Below are 16777 nucleotides of genomic sequence, written 5' to 3'. Positions count from 1 at the left end.
ATTCCCACTAACATTTTTCATTTGAGTTATGAAAGCGAGCGCAGATCAGCGATGCAGCAAGGAACAGAAAGGAAAAGAGTCACCTTAGAAAAAACGCACCCACTAGTCCTCAGGCTGAAAAGCAGCAGGAAAATAACTCTAAGATGTCCACATTTATCAAGGCGTTCACCTGTGCAGCATGCAGAAAGCAAAGCTGTGTGTGTGGCAGGCTGTGGGCGTGGGTGCTCTTGTGGGTGTGCATGCTTTTGTAGGAAGAGAAAACACACCTTGAGGAAAGGTAAATAATAATGTTATCTGTAGGTGCTGGAAAGAGGAGAGAGAGAGAAGCAGCTGTCTTCTGTAATCAAGACTGCTGCATGCTTATGCATTTAATGGCAGCATGCGCAATGGAATGCTGCATGCAGAGCTTCTTCAGAGAACATGAAGGAGTTACCTGTTACTTTGCAGCAGAAATTCAGAACTGTGTTGCATCTCAGCACTCATGTTCCCCTCCAAATCAGTTACTAAATCTTTCACATTACTTACTTTAATGACTTCAGTAACTATTTTGCTTATTTTGTGATGTGGGCCTATGTGAAATCCCTGGTCAGCCCACACCTGTTAGATTCTTATTCGTAGAAACATTAGAGGGAGGAAAGAATAGGGTGCATGTTTTTAAGTCAAGGGAAATACAAGGGAAGTGGTTTGCAGAACAGCAAATTAAAGAAATGATAGATCTTTGCCTTAAAGAATTTATTCACGCTCCTGGGCTGGAGCAGTTGTCATATTCCTGGTGGATGAGGAGTGCTTGGCTGTCACAAGAAGTCCTCTGACCATAGATCTCTGTGTACTTTGCATGCAGTCATTTATTGCTGCTCCCAGTGTGTCTGCCAAAGATTCCATTCTCCTTGTACAGAAAGAGGAACTGTGGCACAGTGCAGCAGCAGGACTTGATCCTGCCGAATACCTTAACCACTGGAAATCCTCGGTCAAGAGTGGCTGTCAAAGTTGTCTCTTCAGAAAAAGAGATTTCTATATATAGGGAAAAAAATATATCAATGAAAAACCCAGGCTTGGGAGTGGCTGCAGAGAAATGGGGAGAGTGGTACAGCAGCATGAGCTCCTGGTGCTGTAGGTTCCGGATGACACACATGGCCATGGAGATGCTAATGGTGTGAGACACGTGGACACCCTGTCCGCTCTTGTATGTTAGCTCTTACGAGATGGGAACATAATGAGTTCCTGAGTCATTTAAGGAAGCAGAAATTACATATCCCAGACCCTGTCAGTGCAGAACAAAAAGGCAGAGTATGATTTCTGAGGTTCTTCTTTTTTTTCAGTACATGATCATTGTAGGCATAAAGATGAGAGACAAATAGGGCAAAACTTTTTTTTTCCCCTGTTATTATCATCAGAAAGCATCGTTTTTCCCATTTTACTGATAGGGATCGGGGCAGAGGTTAAATAACTTGTCCAGTGTGTGCAGTAACCCTAGCACGAAATAGAAGAAGGGATGAGCACAGGGAGCATTTCTGCACATAGCGGTGTCCATTGGGGCTGACTGCTGCCTGTCCTCTGGGCTGGTGTAATTGTTCTGGATCCATCTGATGGGTATCACTGGGTGCTGAGGCTTGCTAGAAAGCAGCAGTCTTTGAAAGGTAGCAAAAGGTGCTTGTATGCTTGTGTACAAACGTAGGTACGTTTTTGTTGGATCTTCTAACAGACCCTCCTCTTGGTGTCCTTAGTTGCAGAATCTATGAGAACTTGTGGAATGCTGTGGTGGGGGCAGGTGGGGATGCTGAGCTCCAAGGCTGCAGGGTTGGAAGGGTAAAGGAAGTGGAGTTTACTCTCTTTTTCCTTTTCAGTCCATAACCCAGGGAACTTACCATAGAGCGACAAAGAAATCTCTGTGTTGGGCTCATTCACAAATGGTGCCTGTTGGCCAACATGGGCTTTGTGAGCATTGCATTCAGCTGACATTGTGAACAGATTTTTCTAGAGAGAAGTGCTTTGCTGGTGCAGTCTTTACTAATGTATATTCTTCTGCTTTCCATCAAACAGTCAATGAAGGCTCAGGTGAAACCAGTCAAAAAGAGACATCGACCTGTGACATTTGCCAGTTTGGGGCAGAGTGTGACGAAGATGCAGAGGACGTTTGGTACAGTAATTTGGTCTACTCTTCTATTGTAATCAATGTTGTATTATTTAAAGATACTGTGGTTTAGAAAGCATTAAAAATATTAGACATTTCATTTTTTGCACCCAGAGATTCATTAGACAGTGACCAAAGTGGCTATTAGGCTGCAAATATGTTTGTGATTTTGGAACATGCACAATTTAGAAAAAGTCCAGAAGCACAGTTGTCCATTTTGTTGCTGTTATAACTTATGTTACTTCATCTGGGATTTTACAGCTTTATTTTTCTATAAAGACAGAATTGGGAAAACTAAGTGACCTACAGCTTTTCCAGTTAAAAAGTATTATTAATATTATCATTGTGTTAAGTCATGTGTGGCATTAGCAATGTTGGGAAATCTGTCTTGCTCTTTCCTGGTTGCTGGAGTCAAACACCTAACCCTCAGATGTTAGAAATTACAAATAGAGTATGCATTCAGACATCTTCTCAGTGGAAGTTTGTATTTTATTTTTGGAAAGAGGTTGTAAGAATACTCTTTTTTGGTTGTTGTTCTAAACCTTAGTCACGTAAGCTGAGGGGAAATAATTCTGTCTACTTGGAATATTTTGTTAGATTTGTCAGTTTGCCTAGGTACTATGCAAACACCTTGTAGTAAGTCAACCTTAAGCTAATCATTTCATTGTAATTTTGGAGCAGCCAGCTGATCAAAAAGCAGCTATCCAAACAGTTGTATTTCTAATACCACCTTAATGTCAAGCCTCATATTTCTGTATTTCTATCTAAGTAATTGATACAAATTTAGAAAGACGTCAGAATAATCGTGCAAATGTTAGAGTCATTGATCTAAGTGATGCTCCTGAAGCTGAAGGCTGCTGGTGTTTAAAGGATGGATTCAGAAACTGGGCAGTGAGATATTAATAGAGCGGTCTTGCCTGAACTCTGACATGTACAGTAGGAGCAGAGCAGAGGGGAATGCCTGAACGAACGAATGAATGGTGAATGTGATAACTGGGACCATTGTTGGGCAGCTGGCCCCATCCAGGCAGGGCCTCTGTGACCACACGTGAGATGATAAACATTTCTGTTATTCAGTGTAGACGCTTAGGGGTATTGTGATCAACTCGTGCTCATTTTGGTTTGGTCTTGCCAAGCCTCTAATGACTTCTGAGCCCAGTCTTTATAAAGTACCAAGCTAACAAGCCAATAGAAGTCTAGCTCTGGCTCCAGGCACCAAGAGAAATTCGGGTGTTGAAAAGCTGGAACAAGATGCATCTTGGTTTGCAATAATGCACTGAAATTTGTGTGGAAGATACTGCTTGATGTTGACTTTGTATAAGGAAATGACTTCTGATGTGGGAATTTCAGTGTCTCCTTGACCAGTTATCCTTGAGGGATTTGGTGGTGCAGTGCTGAAAGACAGCCGTGGTAAAATTAATACATTAAAATCCACAGTCTAGTGCTCATGTTTTCATAATTAAGTGCACTTGCAAGTTGGAAGGCGGCAGAAGAGAGGGGTAAGGAATAAAATTAGCTACCAGATAACATTATTAATCACAAGCACTGAGGAGCAGTGTTTATTTTTTTCCGGAAATAGCTTGATAAAGGAGCCAGCTCCAACTTAGCCCAGCAACGTTCTCACTGCAGCTCCTGCAACTAATTCCTCCCCTTCCAAACAGCTCAGCTTATGCAGAGCAGCGCAGTAACTGCGGGAGCTGACGCTCTCAATCTTTATTGACAGGCGGCCATTCTGCAGGGGAAGGTGCTTCTCAGGGCGGGGAGCAGGGAAGGGCATTTGCTGGGAGGATGCTAAAAGGCAGCAAAGCAGATTTCTAAGCAGAAGTAAAAAGACCGTGCAAAGCCTGTTAAAGGGCTGCTTTGAAGTAAACAACTTCATATGCCGTAACAGAGCCCTGCTTTCCTGTCCCTGCCCCATGATTAGTCGTGGATAAATGTCTTTATAAAAAATGAGCCTTCTGGGTGTTAGTTCTTTGTTATTCTTATTTCTGGAATAAAAGCAGGCCATGTATGGGGAACCTGGATCCCTCTTTCAAAATGTACGTTAACTGAATTTCCATGTTTGGCAACAGATAGTCATATCCTGATGCACTTCCCCCTGTCCCTGCAAAGATTTAGTGTATGGAAAAATTCCCCTGGATTAAGTGGGAAGCAAAATTCCAGTTTATTGTTCGATCTGTGATTTTCTGCATGTCTCATTTCAGAAGTAAGCAGGGTTCCCATCCACTGGGCTTCCTGAAAGTCCAAATGAGGTCAGAAGCTCCTGGCAGCCCTGAGTGCTGCTGTTAGGGGGTGAGGAGCCCCGCAGGAGCAGTGTCCCCAGGGCTTACAGGATTTGTGCCCGGTGTGCTGTAGGTGAGGGGGATGCAAACTGGCAGCAGAGCCAGAGCTCAGAGCTGGAGATGCAGGGCTGGCTGGCTGGCTGCCTGCTATAGCTGGGTGTCAGGGTAGATCAGAAGGGAGAGCACAGGTGTGGTAGCAGATGTGGTTGGGCTGCTGATGATTTAAAGCGACAATTAACATTATTCTGCATTGCCACAGCCTGTTATTTCGCAGTCCCTTGTCTCTGGTTTAAATCTGTCTTTTTTTTCCTTATTTTTTTTTTCTTTTTTCATTATTCATTGCCAATTGTCACTCGGCTGAATTGTGCTATTGTAGTGTGTCACTGTTATTTTTAAATTGTTTCATTTCCTTAAAACCAATCTGTTAATGGCTAGACTCCTGGGATTTTTATAGGGTTTTTGCCATATAAAAGACAACTCGAAGGGGTAAGATATGCGTGTGAACATTTTCTGGAAGGTACAAAGAAAAGGCAGAAAAAAACTAACTGTAATAACAGGTTTTCTGAGGCATGTTAAAGCACACATATATTATTATCCTATTCTGCAGCCTAATATCACAAGAGTGAATGCAATTTGGCATTCCATTAGTGAATCTCTTTCTCTGGGTTAAAAACAAAGACTGTTCAGTTGAAAGTCTTTAACATCTTGCTACTTTAATATGTGAAAGCTTCTTATCACTAAGAGGATCGTGCATTACTGGCATTATTCCCACCTTTAATGCATTTTGCACCAGTGAGCTTCATGAATATTTAAAGCAGGGCCAGGGCTGTGCTCTTTAGCGCTGGATTGCAATCTATTGGTAAATCAGACATTTGGTGTTGCTTACTTTGGGTTTTATTTCTGAGCTGGCTAAGGAATAATTGATTTTGTAAGACAGGGCTACTCAACATAACACCCCGAGAGATATACTTAAAAGGAAATGAAGAATGAAGCGTAACATGCTGAACAGTGGTGTGTTTCTGAGATCCTCCAAAAAGCACCCATGAAATACTCACTGTATATAAATAGTACTCACCAAATGGAGTGCCTGCTCATCTGCTAAAGTGGCTTAGTGTCAGTACATAACCACGTCAAGAACCCAGATCCCAGTATCAATCTCCTCATTATGGGCCACTGAGGAAATAAGAGCACTCTGTACACTGGGCAGGCCATGGCTGGGATGGATGCTGGGTGGCTATTTCGGAGGTCTGTGAAATGTCCAAGCAAGTGGAAGGGGATAGATAATAGCAAAACCCCCTCTGTTGAATTTTGTCTTGGAAGATACAGAGTAGAGAGGACAGGAGTGTTTTCTTAAAGCAAGATTAAAGCCCTCAAACCTCTGACTTGTAGAGTTAATCAAAATCAGAATGATGAATTGGGGTTAAATATGTGTGCTTTTCCTTTGGATTTCAATATCAGCAGGTCAGCAAGCAGCAGGCTGGAAGTGGAGGACTGCCTGGAATGAGCCGCAGTTTGCTAGCTGTAGAAAGGATGCAGAGATATCTGACGTGAGAGTACTTTTCTTTCTCTGTGGCCCAGCAGCAAGGAGGCCATCTGCAGCTTGCTGCCAACCTTCCCTGGAGGCTGTAGGTAAAGGGGATGCTGCAGTGCCCCTGGCAGGAGGGGCCTGGCCTCCAGCAGGCCACTTAGGGCTTTGCACTGCAGTGTCTTCAGTGCCCAGGTCAGGAGGACAGGGTCATAGAATCACAGAATGTCTTGGGTTGGAAGGGACCTTAAAGGTCGTCTAGCTTCAGCCCCTTGCTATGGACAGAATTGCCACTCACCACATCAGCCTGCCCACAGCCCTATGCAGCCTGGCCCTGAACGCCTCCAGGGATGGGGCATTAATGACTTCTCTGGGCAGCTTGTGCAAGCACAGCGCTACCATCACAGCAAAGAATTTATTCCTAACCTCTGACTAAATTTCCTCCTCTTCTACTTAAAGCCATTCCCTCTTGTCCTGTCACTGTCAGACTGTGTAAAAAGTCAGACCCCCTCCTGCATATAAGCTTTGAGTACTGGAAGGCTGCAGTGAGGTGTCTCTGGAGTGTTCTCTTCTCCAAGATGAACGAGACCAACTCGCTCAGCCTTTCTTCACAGGAGAGGTGCTTCAGCCCTCTGATCATCTCATGGCCCTCCTCTGGACCCGCTCCAACAGTTCCACATCCTCCTGTACCGGGGGCCCCAGACTTGGACACAGTACTCAAATGGGGCCTCACAAGGGCAGAGTAGAGAAGGACAATCCTCCTCCCTGCTGATCCCTCAGATCCCACATCCTCTCTGCTCAGATCACGGCAGGCAGAAGTTGCCCAGAAGGGAAGAAATGATACCAGCTTTCCTAAGGAGCTGAGTGTGATGGAGGAAAGGATGTACATCTTGTGCATAACATAGAACTGGGTGGTGCTCCTACAGGAGGTGGGCAAGTTGCAGTGAGTCCCTTGGATGCTGCACTTCTTTCTGCATGGCTGAAACAACAAACTCCACTTAGCCTGAGCAAATAGACACCCAAGATGGATTAAGAATATGAACTGTTCCAAGCTTTTGTTTCATATTTTACCGCTAATCACTGATATACATATTTATATATTGAGTGAATGCTCCTATACAGCAAGCAAGCAATCCACAATGCGTGAGGATGATGAAATTGCTTTCTCATGCAAATAAACTGCACTGTACATGGAAGATATCTGTGCAAATCATGCAGCTGCCATCAGCCACTACCCCTGCAATCAATATTTCTCCAGCAATCAATATCTATCTTTATTATAGTATAGAAGGAAAACATATAAAAGAAATGAAAGATTTTGCCAGCTTCTCAATCCACCCAGCAATTAGGTCAGTCAGCTTCAGGTCCCTTCCCCCTTCTGTCAGTTGCTCTCAACAAGAGCTTCTGCAAACAAGGTGCTGTACTACTCTGAAGTACTAAAAGGTAGTTTGAAAGCTCACATACATTACACAGGTATTGGCTGCTTCATGTTCAGCAGTGTGTATAATAACTGTGTGTGACCTACTTGTTCCAGATGCAGAAACAACAAGCTACTTTAACATCTGCATCGTCCCGTGCATTATACAGTAGCTGTATGGCAGTTTCTTGCTGCTTGCCTTTCTCTTCTAGAGGAAAAGTAGATCTTCAGACGTACTTGCTGGGCTCGTGGTTCAAATAAGCACTGAAATGAAATTAAATAATTAAAATCTGCAGTCCTGCAAAGGCTAACATTTCTGCTTCGCTTCAGATCATACCTAAGGCGCAAAATGCGGCTGCTGCTGTGTAGATCTTCACAGGGAGCACAGTGCTCATATCTAATCACAGAGGGAAGCAAAGGGCCTGCAGCGTGCAGTCTCTACGTTGCACAACAGGAGATGACCAAGCAGCATACATCCTCTCATGATCTTAGCCCTGGCCTAATAGAGCCACCTCCACTGCCAGCCACAATTCCTATTGTGTTCGTCACTGACAGGATGCTGAGGTGTCAGAGGTATCTGTTTAGGCATAAAACCAGCCCTGGTTAGTGCCCATATTTAAAGTAAGATCCCCACGGGCCTTGAAAGGGCCTTTAATCAAGATGTGGTTTCTCCTTTCTCAGTGATGAGTCCATAGAAAGAGCAGGGCAAGGTACAGGTACAAGAAGTTATGTTTATCTGCAGAGAGCATCTCTGAGAGCATACGGTCCAGTTGTTTTTGAGGAGCAGGAGGAAGGACAGAGCACATTCTGTTTCTAACTCAAATGCACTACTGGCTTTGCCAGAAAGAGGTATTGCTTAGAAAGTGGTGGCTTGTTTGGTCATATGCTGAAATTGTTTTACTCTGCATATGTGTTATTTGATTCTAGTCAAAAACAGCTATTTTTCCTTGTCTGGTGAGTTTCAGAAAATAGACTTACCATCCTTTCATCCTTCATCCTCTGCCAAAGTATCCTATTTAATTTGAAAGTGAGACCATGGAGTTTCTAACTTTGGATGGACCTTTCCAGCCACTGAGAGGCCACAGTCCTTCAGGATCTCATGCTCTCATGCTCATTTGGCAAACTCCTGCCTTTCCAGATTCTCGGGATTTATCTTCTTAATAACATTCTTCTAAAAAAAAAAAAAAAAAAAAAAAAGCACCCTGGTTTTAATGTAAGCCAAGATTGTCTAGAGTTACTTATACTTCATAGTGTTTTATTACCAATACACTTTGGAACGCTCTGGTAAATAATTCAGCCTACCCGAAGAAATTGACTGTATTTTCTCTATGCATCAAGGAAGTCTGTCATATAGACTATATATCATGGCTCTAAAATGTTCTCAGACAAATGCAGAACCGCATTGTGTTCCATCTGTACTGTTCACCCAAGCAGGTTTTTTAGGGACCCTATATGGTACTTACACTTTTTATCTTTTGCAATTACAGCAAAACTCACCGTGTGCCCAAGGGAGAATACCCTCTACTCTAAGTCATAGAGCTTACAGATTTTTATCCTCATGCTCCTACATTAGAGGCTGGGCCAGACTTGATTTTCAGCTTCAGAGGGAGAAATTCTGGCTTATGAAAGCAATAAATGTTACTCCACGAACTCAGTGAAAAAAGTTCTCTGCCGGTGTCGTAACCATGAGGTAACTTCTCAGTAGCCAGTGGGGCCTTTTGCAGGCAGAAGGGAGAACAGACTCCCATCAGAGTGTAAATGCACAGTTGCTCACAGAGTGCAAACTTGGAAATTGTGATGATAAAAGCAGAATTTGGCTTACTGAGTGCTTCAGTTGTTTTGGAGGAAATACTGATTTGTGAAAAGCTAAAAACAGCTTCTGGGATTTTTTAGTTTTGTTTCCTTGTCTTACCATCTTACCACGTTCCTGTAGTAGCAAGACGAATTCTCCTGAAATTTAAGGGGGGGATGGCTTACCAGCTGTGTAAGGCTCTCACTTGTCTTTACAATGAGTAGTCTTTTCAGTTAAAAAAGAAAAAGCTGCAATAATGTTATGAGTCTTGCTCAAAATAGCCAAGTTTGTCTGTCAGGTTCACATGGCTGTGGACAGGAGATAAGGAGGCAGCAAAGACTTAGATGGTCCTGGCTGGGAAAGATGAGGAGGGACTGGGATATGGCTGAGGACTGAAGGCTGGCTCCCAGTTGGTCTGCTTTGCTGTGTGCTGGAGAGCACAGGGGAGTCATCTCAGGCTTGGGAGGCAGATTGGATGTCCTCCTTGCCTGGCGTGGAGACCAGACCTGCATTGAACCTATCGTGGAGCAAGTGCATCGAATGTTTGTATGGCAGGACAACTGGAGGGTTTGGGTATAACAGCTCTGCTGTGATCTGCATGTCTTATAGGAACATGGGAGAAAGCAGCAGCACCCCTCTGCATTTTCATTTTGTGCAGATCACTGGGGAGCCCATGCAACAACATGCAGAGAGCAGCTATATATGTGCCTCATTTAACAAGGATACTAATGAACCTGGGGGTTTTCTTCACTCTTCTCCCACAAGCCGTGACTGCATCTTTCAGTGACAACATCCTTCAGTCCTTGCTAGGAGAATGTAACAGACTTCTGAGCACACACCTTTATTTGCATGTGAAGTAAGGGTTTTGGCAGCCAGTTGTGTGCTCTCAGAGTAGCACAGGGCCTTGTGAAGACTGTGCCCAGCCCTGCACTTTGCGTGAGGTGCACCAAAGGGTCCACTTGAACTTTGAAGAGCTGTGCTTGGGTGCTCCCAGCTGAAGCCACAACCCCTTTGTGTGACCCCATGTCCGGGAGACCCTGGGCTCACCAGATTGCAGGAGTGCTTGTAGAGGATAGTATGATAATGCGCATCAAATATTAATGTGCATTGACACCTGTGTATGTCAGAGCATTACCGCATGAAAGAACAAGTGCAGAGGCCTGGGACAGCCATGCGTTTTTGCACCTTTCTTTTCCATTCTGCTTACTTATTATTTAAAAACAAGCTTTCTTTACTCCTCAGCCCCACATTTCGCCAGAGCCATAGCCTGGTAGTAAGCTGCATGATGCCTTCATGACAGCCTATTTAGTCGCAATAAAAGGACGATTGGCCTAATGTGCAATCAAGAAAGGAGTGACATTTATTGCTTCAGTTTTATGATGCTGTGCACTGAGTGAGATTTGGAGCCCTACAGTGCCTTCAGGGGGCAGGAGATCACCAGCAATGAATCGTATTTATACCTTTTTCAATTTCCTACTAGCGTTTTAGCAATAAATAGGCCGCGTTGTTATTGGGTTTTATGTAAGTATGTTTATGAAAGCAGGGATACAGCTTTGTAGTTCAGAATTACACGTGTCACCTAAATAGATCAGCAGAGAGAATAACTATGTAAAGCACTGGGAAAGCACTTTCTGATTTATTACCAAATGTCTTAATAGAATGCTTCATCTCCTCCGTCCCACTTTATGCTAACTACCAAATTAAAGCTACATCCACCGCAGAAGGTCGGCGGCTCCTTCACACACCCATGTTGGAACATCAAGGCTGTGATGTGTTCACACATCCGAGCCACTAAAAATACATCCCGTGCATTAAATACAGACCTGACGAAAGCTCAGTCTGAGCTGAAGCGCAGGGCTTACCCCAGTGGGAGGTGTCCCTGTCCCACAGCAGCCATCCTCAGGGATGCTTGTCTTTTCCTGCATGTGCTCACAAGATGCAGACAATTCTCTAGAAAGCAAATTGCTGCTAAAAGCCTGTGTGGGATGTGCCCAGACATAAAGACTTAATTGCTGTCTGTCGGCCTGCCTGTTGTGTAATGAAGCCTGCCCACGCTGAGGTGCTCCTGGGATGCATATCCCTTGGGGAGCTGCAGGTGGGTGTCACTGGTCTGTGTCCCACACCTGATGAGGGTTCCTCTGCAGCAGCTTTCAGCTACACAAAAAAAGAGAGGTCTTAGAAAATAGAGTGTTGGTGCTGTGCTCTCCTTGTCTGCATGAAGTGATTTGCTCAGGGTTGCACAGGTCCCAGTCTCACACCTGTGGGGCTGCACCATGATCTCATTTCACCGCTGTAAAGGATACCTGAAGGGGGGGATCTTGTGTTATTTCCATCTGCACAGGCGGTGGATGGAAAAGCCTGGAGGAAAAGCCTGGAGTAACCTCCTGAAATTTCATTAGGTAGCTAGGCTGGATTTTGTTTTGTCATTTGAGTCAGCCCCTGGAGCAGAGCGGCCTGGAGAAGGCAGCTGTCTCAGATGACTGCCTCAGGCAGGCACGTGTCTTTGAGGACATGGAGCACTGTATGGTGAGGGTTAGGCTGATTCTGCACATTTGAAGCAAGTATTTACAAGCAGGAACTGTTTTACCATGGTTTGCATCTCACTGGTGCTACGAAGATCACCCCTGGCTTTGTCTTCAAAAGCAGTGAATGTCTCACGTGCTGTGTGGCTTACCCAGGCCTCCATCCATCCCTTTAGTCTCTCTGGTAATCAGTGTCCTCTTCCAGTAGTAACGGGTTAACAAAGCTGTTACGTGGCAGTAGGGATCTGAAATCTGCCATGAGTTGCCTTCCAGGTGGTACCATGCTTTGGTGAGCAGAGCTTCCCGTGGCAGGCCCTATGACCACCCCGCCTCACAGCCCAGGCTGAAGCACAGGGATGCTTTTGCAACAACTCTCGTTTTTCTGTGGGCTGCAAGATTGAAGCAAACAAACAGTATCAGCAGTTGGAGCACACAGCAATAAAACACTGGTGAAGGACAGCCTCAGATGTTTACAGAGGGGGAGAAACACTCAGCAAAGCTTTGTTTTAACATGGGCTGCAGGGACGTGAAGGACACCGAGTGCTGGCAAACCATAGGAATGCATTTATTGTATTCTTTGTGCTTTAAATAAACTTCACATATTAGGTGTCTGCAGACCCTTGAATTGGCATATGAACAGAATTAGAAATTTCTTCTCTAGTCACACAGTTAGGGTGAGCATTTTCCATTGGTCTTCAAACCCAGCCATCAAGCTTGTGATTTTCTGTCTGGGACTAAAGCACATAGGCTAGGAGAGGCTGTCCTGCTCAGCTTAGTTCCTTGTAAAGAGAAACAATATTTAGCAAAATGAAGGGAAACATTTATTTTGCCCTAAAGGTGTTAGGGTGCCAATTCATGGCATTGTTGAGGGCACCAGAGACATCAGGGAGCATATTACAATTGGTGCTTTGAATGGTAAGAGGGAAGCAAAGGTGAGGCTTGTGATGTTTTTGCAGAAAACTTAATAAAGAAAGTTACAGGAAAAAAGGAAATGAGAATTAGGCACCTGCTGGCAGAGTCTCACATGGCAGGTTAAGGCAGCCTGGGCTAAAGCCTCGAGGAAAGTGGAGCTGGGGCTGGCTCCTGGCTGGGGCACACAGGGCAGCTCGCTGGAGGAGCCCGTGCTCAGATGGCACTCACAAAACCATTTTGAAACAACCTTCGTGAGCTGTCATTGTGACAGTCTCAGAGCAGATGTGCTCGGAAAAATGCCTACCTCTGTATAAGCATTGCTGGTCACTCCCTGCTCTCCAGCAGCAGCATGGCAGCTGTATGGCGGTTACCCAGGCTCCATGCTCCAGCTAGGCTCACAGATTATGTTGTGTTTGGTATGCAAGGAAGGGCAGCCATAAATATATTCACCACTTTAGTGCATTTTAGCTTGACATATGTCCAGTAAACAACATTTTGGTCTCTCACAGTCCAGCAACAAAAAAAAATCACTTGATTATTCAGCGCTTCCTTCTGTTATGATGCTTCGGGGTCCTTCAAATCATTTTCATTATGCACTACATAATAATAAAACTCTCCATGCAGTATGCTGATAATTCCTTGCATGGTCTCTGTGATTTCTAATTGTTTGAATAACAGCGTGCTATTGAAATGCCATGCAGAAACATTGCATCACCCTGAGGGAGTCAAGCTTTCCTCCTTTTACTCATGGTGAAGATAAACAATTGAACGGTTGAAATAAGTAAAATATCCCAGGGAAGCCACTGTGATAAGTAGACGTGCTCAGAGCAGAAGCCAAGCTGCAAAGGACCAGAAGGAGAAGAAAAAAATACACAGTACTGAATGGGAGGCACTCAAAATAAGCCTTGCTTTTTCTTCTCTTGTGGTCTTAAATCAGAGCAAAAGCATGAGCAGATCCAGGAAAGTAATATCACGTGCTATTTTTGTGCTGCCATTATAAAATATGTATTGTTTATTGTTCTGCACTGCAGCTGAAGTTTTGCATCCACCTCAAATATAAAACAAAGTTTATTTTGAAGAAGGTGTGCTGTATCTCTATACTTTAAGCCTTTCAGTGATGCTTTCAAGTGTGTGGTGATAGCATACCATCTCCTAGCAGGTCTTACAGTACGATTCATAGAATGTGTTAGAAGTTGTGTGTGTTTGTGCATTCTAAATATATTCTGTATGTACTGTTTCACGTGGAAGCAGTATGAATCGTGTGTATACAGTGTTCAGCCTGCATCAGTTCTGCCTCCTGGCAGGACCAGAGTTTCAGTGCCATCCTCCTGGGCTGTGCTTCATATATTGCAGAGCCCACCTGTGCTCGGCCAAGCTACTAGAAGTCTATACGAACTCAATATTGATGTTTCTGGGACTTTGCAGTACAGAGATGGCCTGAGGCACGGAAGCAGTAGGTGTGAATACAGACCTTCCTGACCTGGCTAACCTGGGCAGCCCCTGCTCAGACCTGGTGGGAGTATCTCCACGTGGGCATGCGTTGAGATCTACTGAGCACACCCAGAGCTGTCTGGGTAAGGGGGCCTCCTGCCTGCCTGCTGACACCTAGATGAACCACTGCAAAGCGTATTTATGTTAAGCCTGGCTTTGTTTCAGCTTGCCTTCTGGCAATGTCAACAAAGGTGTCCCATCTACTAAAAACCTTGCAGGAATGCAAGTGATGGAGAAGGCACTTGGGAGTGACAGCAAGGCTCTCTATGCTGGCATGCGCTGCCAGGTTAGCTTTAATGGCCATTTAATGTCCTAGATGGAGAACCAGGAGCTCAGAGAGGACCAGAAATTTGAGTTTCTGATCACTGCTTTGTAGTCCAGAGCAGAGGAAGGTAAGAAATCTCACTGGTGGAAATGCCATAAATGTTCAACAGCCATGTTTTTATTTACGCACTGTTTTATGACAAAGGGAGGGCTTTGGGCTTTTTTTATGCTGTAAAATGTTGCTGGTTTTTCCTTGCTTTTTTATTTTTGCCTGGAGAAAATATATGACATATTTAAATGACTGCAGAATGGAACATCGCTTTCCCTGTAAAATAGTGTGCACTGAGACATGGCTGGATCTCACACTTGACCAAATTAGCATATGCACTCAAATATCAGAGCTCTGACTAGTAAAAATAACACTAGATTTGCATTTTCACATTTTTAGCTCCAGCTTCCTTGTCTGGTTGGTTTTATGCCTTTTTTCTTGACTGACAATTCTCTTTGTGGCAGATTTATTGCTGTTCTGCTGTTTGGACCCTGTAATCAACGAGACACTTGGCTGAAGACGTTAGTCATTTCATTAAGTACTTTTTGCAGATATCTCAGACGCAATTTTCTGTTGCTCTGCTTCCAAAAAGCAAATGACCCATGGCCAGCGAAGTCGGAATATGAATCTTTAATAAACAGAGGTAGTACCAACAATGCTCTCAGGTTTCCAAACTACAGAGGGCTAATTAAAATATGTCACATAGAGAAGAGCTGCCATTCTGTAAATGCACTTGCATCTGTTCCCAGTAAAACTGCTCTTTTAGAGGCACTGTCACATTTATCCTGCTTCCTTACCATCAGGCTGCATAGGAAGCCTTCCTCAGGCTATGTGCCGATATTGCTTGGTAATTTTTTTAAATTATTTTTCAGTAATACGTTGCTGAGAACAAAGACAGGATGGTTGTCTTAGGAGCGGAGATAAGACGTGGAATGGAGTTCTTTTTATCGTCACTGTGTCACTAATGATCATGCTGTATTCATGAACTAGGGAAATACAATTACAGCATTTTCCTCCACTTTATGGGTGAGGAACCATCCTCCCTTCCTATTGAGACACCTTAAAATGCTGTTCCTCCAGGGACAGCCCATCAGAGCCATGAATCTGCTCTTTGGTGGTATTCCCTCTGCAGGCAAAGACACTGCTCAGAGAACAATGCTATCTGTCATGTGCAGAGGGTGGGAGAGTTAGGAGAGCAGGCGCTCACCAGTGTGCTCACCCATGGCAGGTTTATTGACGCCAGTAGTTTTTACAGAGACCAGGTCAATGCCCAAAATCATAGAACCATAGAATGGTTTGGGTTGGAAGGGACCTTTTAGATCATCTAGTTCCAACCCCCTGCTGTAGGCCAGGGACACCTTTCTCTAGACCAGCTTGCTAAATATCCCCCAGGGAGGTGCCCAGGTTTGCCGGCTGGAGGTTTCCTTGGTTTGTTTTTGTTTTATGCTTCCATCATCAGCAAAATAACCAAGTGGAGTGCTCAGCTCCTGTAAGGTTTTCATCGTACAAAACAGAATAGAATAAAGCGTATAAAAGGCATTAAATTCATCAGAGATGGTCACAACAACCTGGAAGAATAGATGTAAGAAAGTGAGCCTTGTGTAGTGGCTGTTTACAGTGACAGTCCAGATTTTAATCGATTGACATGTGTGAACCCCATTACCTGAAGGAAGCAGCAGGCCTGTGGGACAGCACTCTGTATTTCTTCGCTTCTCAGGGGAGCTGCAGAGTATCAGCTGACTTCTTAGAAGCACTCATTCCTCACAGATGCTTTTAAGCTGCTTTTCTTTCTGCAGAAAGCAAGGCAAAACCTTACATGCGTATTCTGTGTATGCTCTTGGGTACAGATTCATCCTGTGACCCTTAGGAGACCTCATTAACCTTCTCGCAGCTTCTTGAGCCCGAGGAAAAGAACAGTCAGCCTTTCTGCTGCCAAGCTTTCCTCAGCACTACACTTAGGAATACAGCAAGCAGATAGATTTATTGATATAACGATAATCGGAAGTCATGGCCAGGATGATAAAATGGTCAGATGACCAAATTACTTACAGTCAGGGATGTAGTGAAGAGCCTTGGAGGTGGGAAGCTGCCGTGCTGCCTGCTTGGAGGAGCACAGATCAGCCCCAGCACCAATGTGCTGCAGGACCCAAAGGACAGATCGTGGTATTGCAGGGACTGCCACCTCCCTGGGACCCCATCAGGGACATCTCAGCATGGTCTGCTTGCTCAGCAGGAGATGGCCCCACTTCTGTGTGCCATTGTGCTTCAAAAGTGAAGGCGTCTTTACTGATGGCTCTAGGATTTCATTAAATGGCACATGTTAAGTGCCACTCATTCTGTATTCATTCCAGCAGGATGGGTCTTGCTCAAGGTTGTTGCGTGCTGTGTGTGT

General features: G+C 44.4%; 1 protein-coding gene across 1 annotated transcript in view; it reads left to right on the top strand.

Moving 5' to 3' along the window:
* TMEFF2 (transmembrane protein with EGF like and two follistatin like domains 2) overlaps positions 1–16777 on the top strand; it is a 109583-nt gene that overhangs the window by 63458 nt on the left and 29348 nt on the right. The window contains exon 5 of the mRNA XM_015289481.4: positions 2041–2137. Within this exon, the coding sequence (XP_015144967.1) occupies positions 2041–2137 (97 nt within the window). The remainder of the gene's footprint in view (positions 1–2040; positions 2138–16777) is intronic.

This window comes from Gallus gallus, chromosome 7 (assembly GCF_016699485.2).
Source record: "Gallus gallus isolate bGalGal1 chromosome 7, bGalGal1.mat.broiler.GRCg7b, whole genome shotgun sequence".
Taxonomy (NCBI): Eukaryota; Metazoa; Chordata; class Aves; order Galliformes; family Phasianidae; genus Gallus; species Gallus gallus.
The sequence above is the reverse complement of the archived record's forward strand: the minus strand, read 5'-3'. Positions and strand labels throughout refer to the sequence as shown.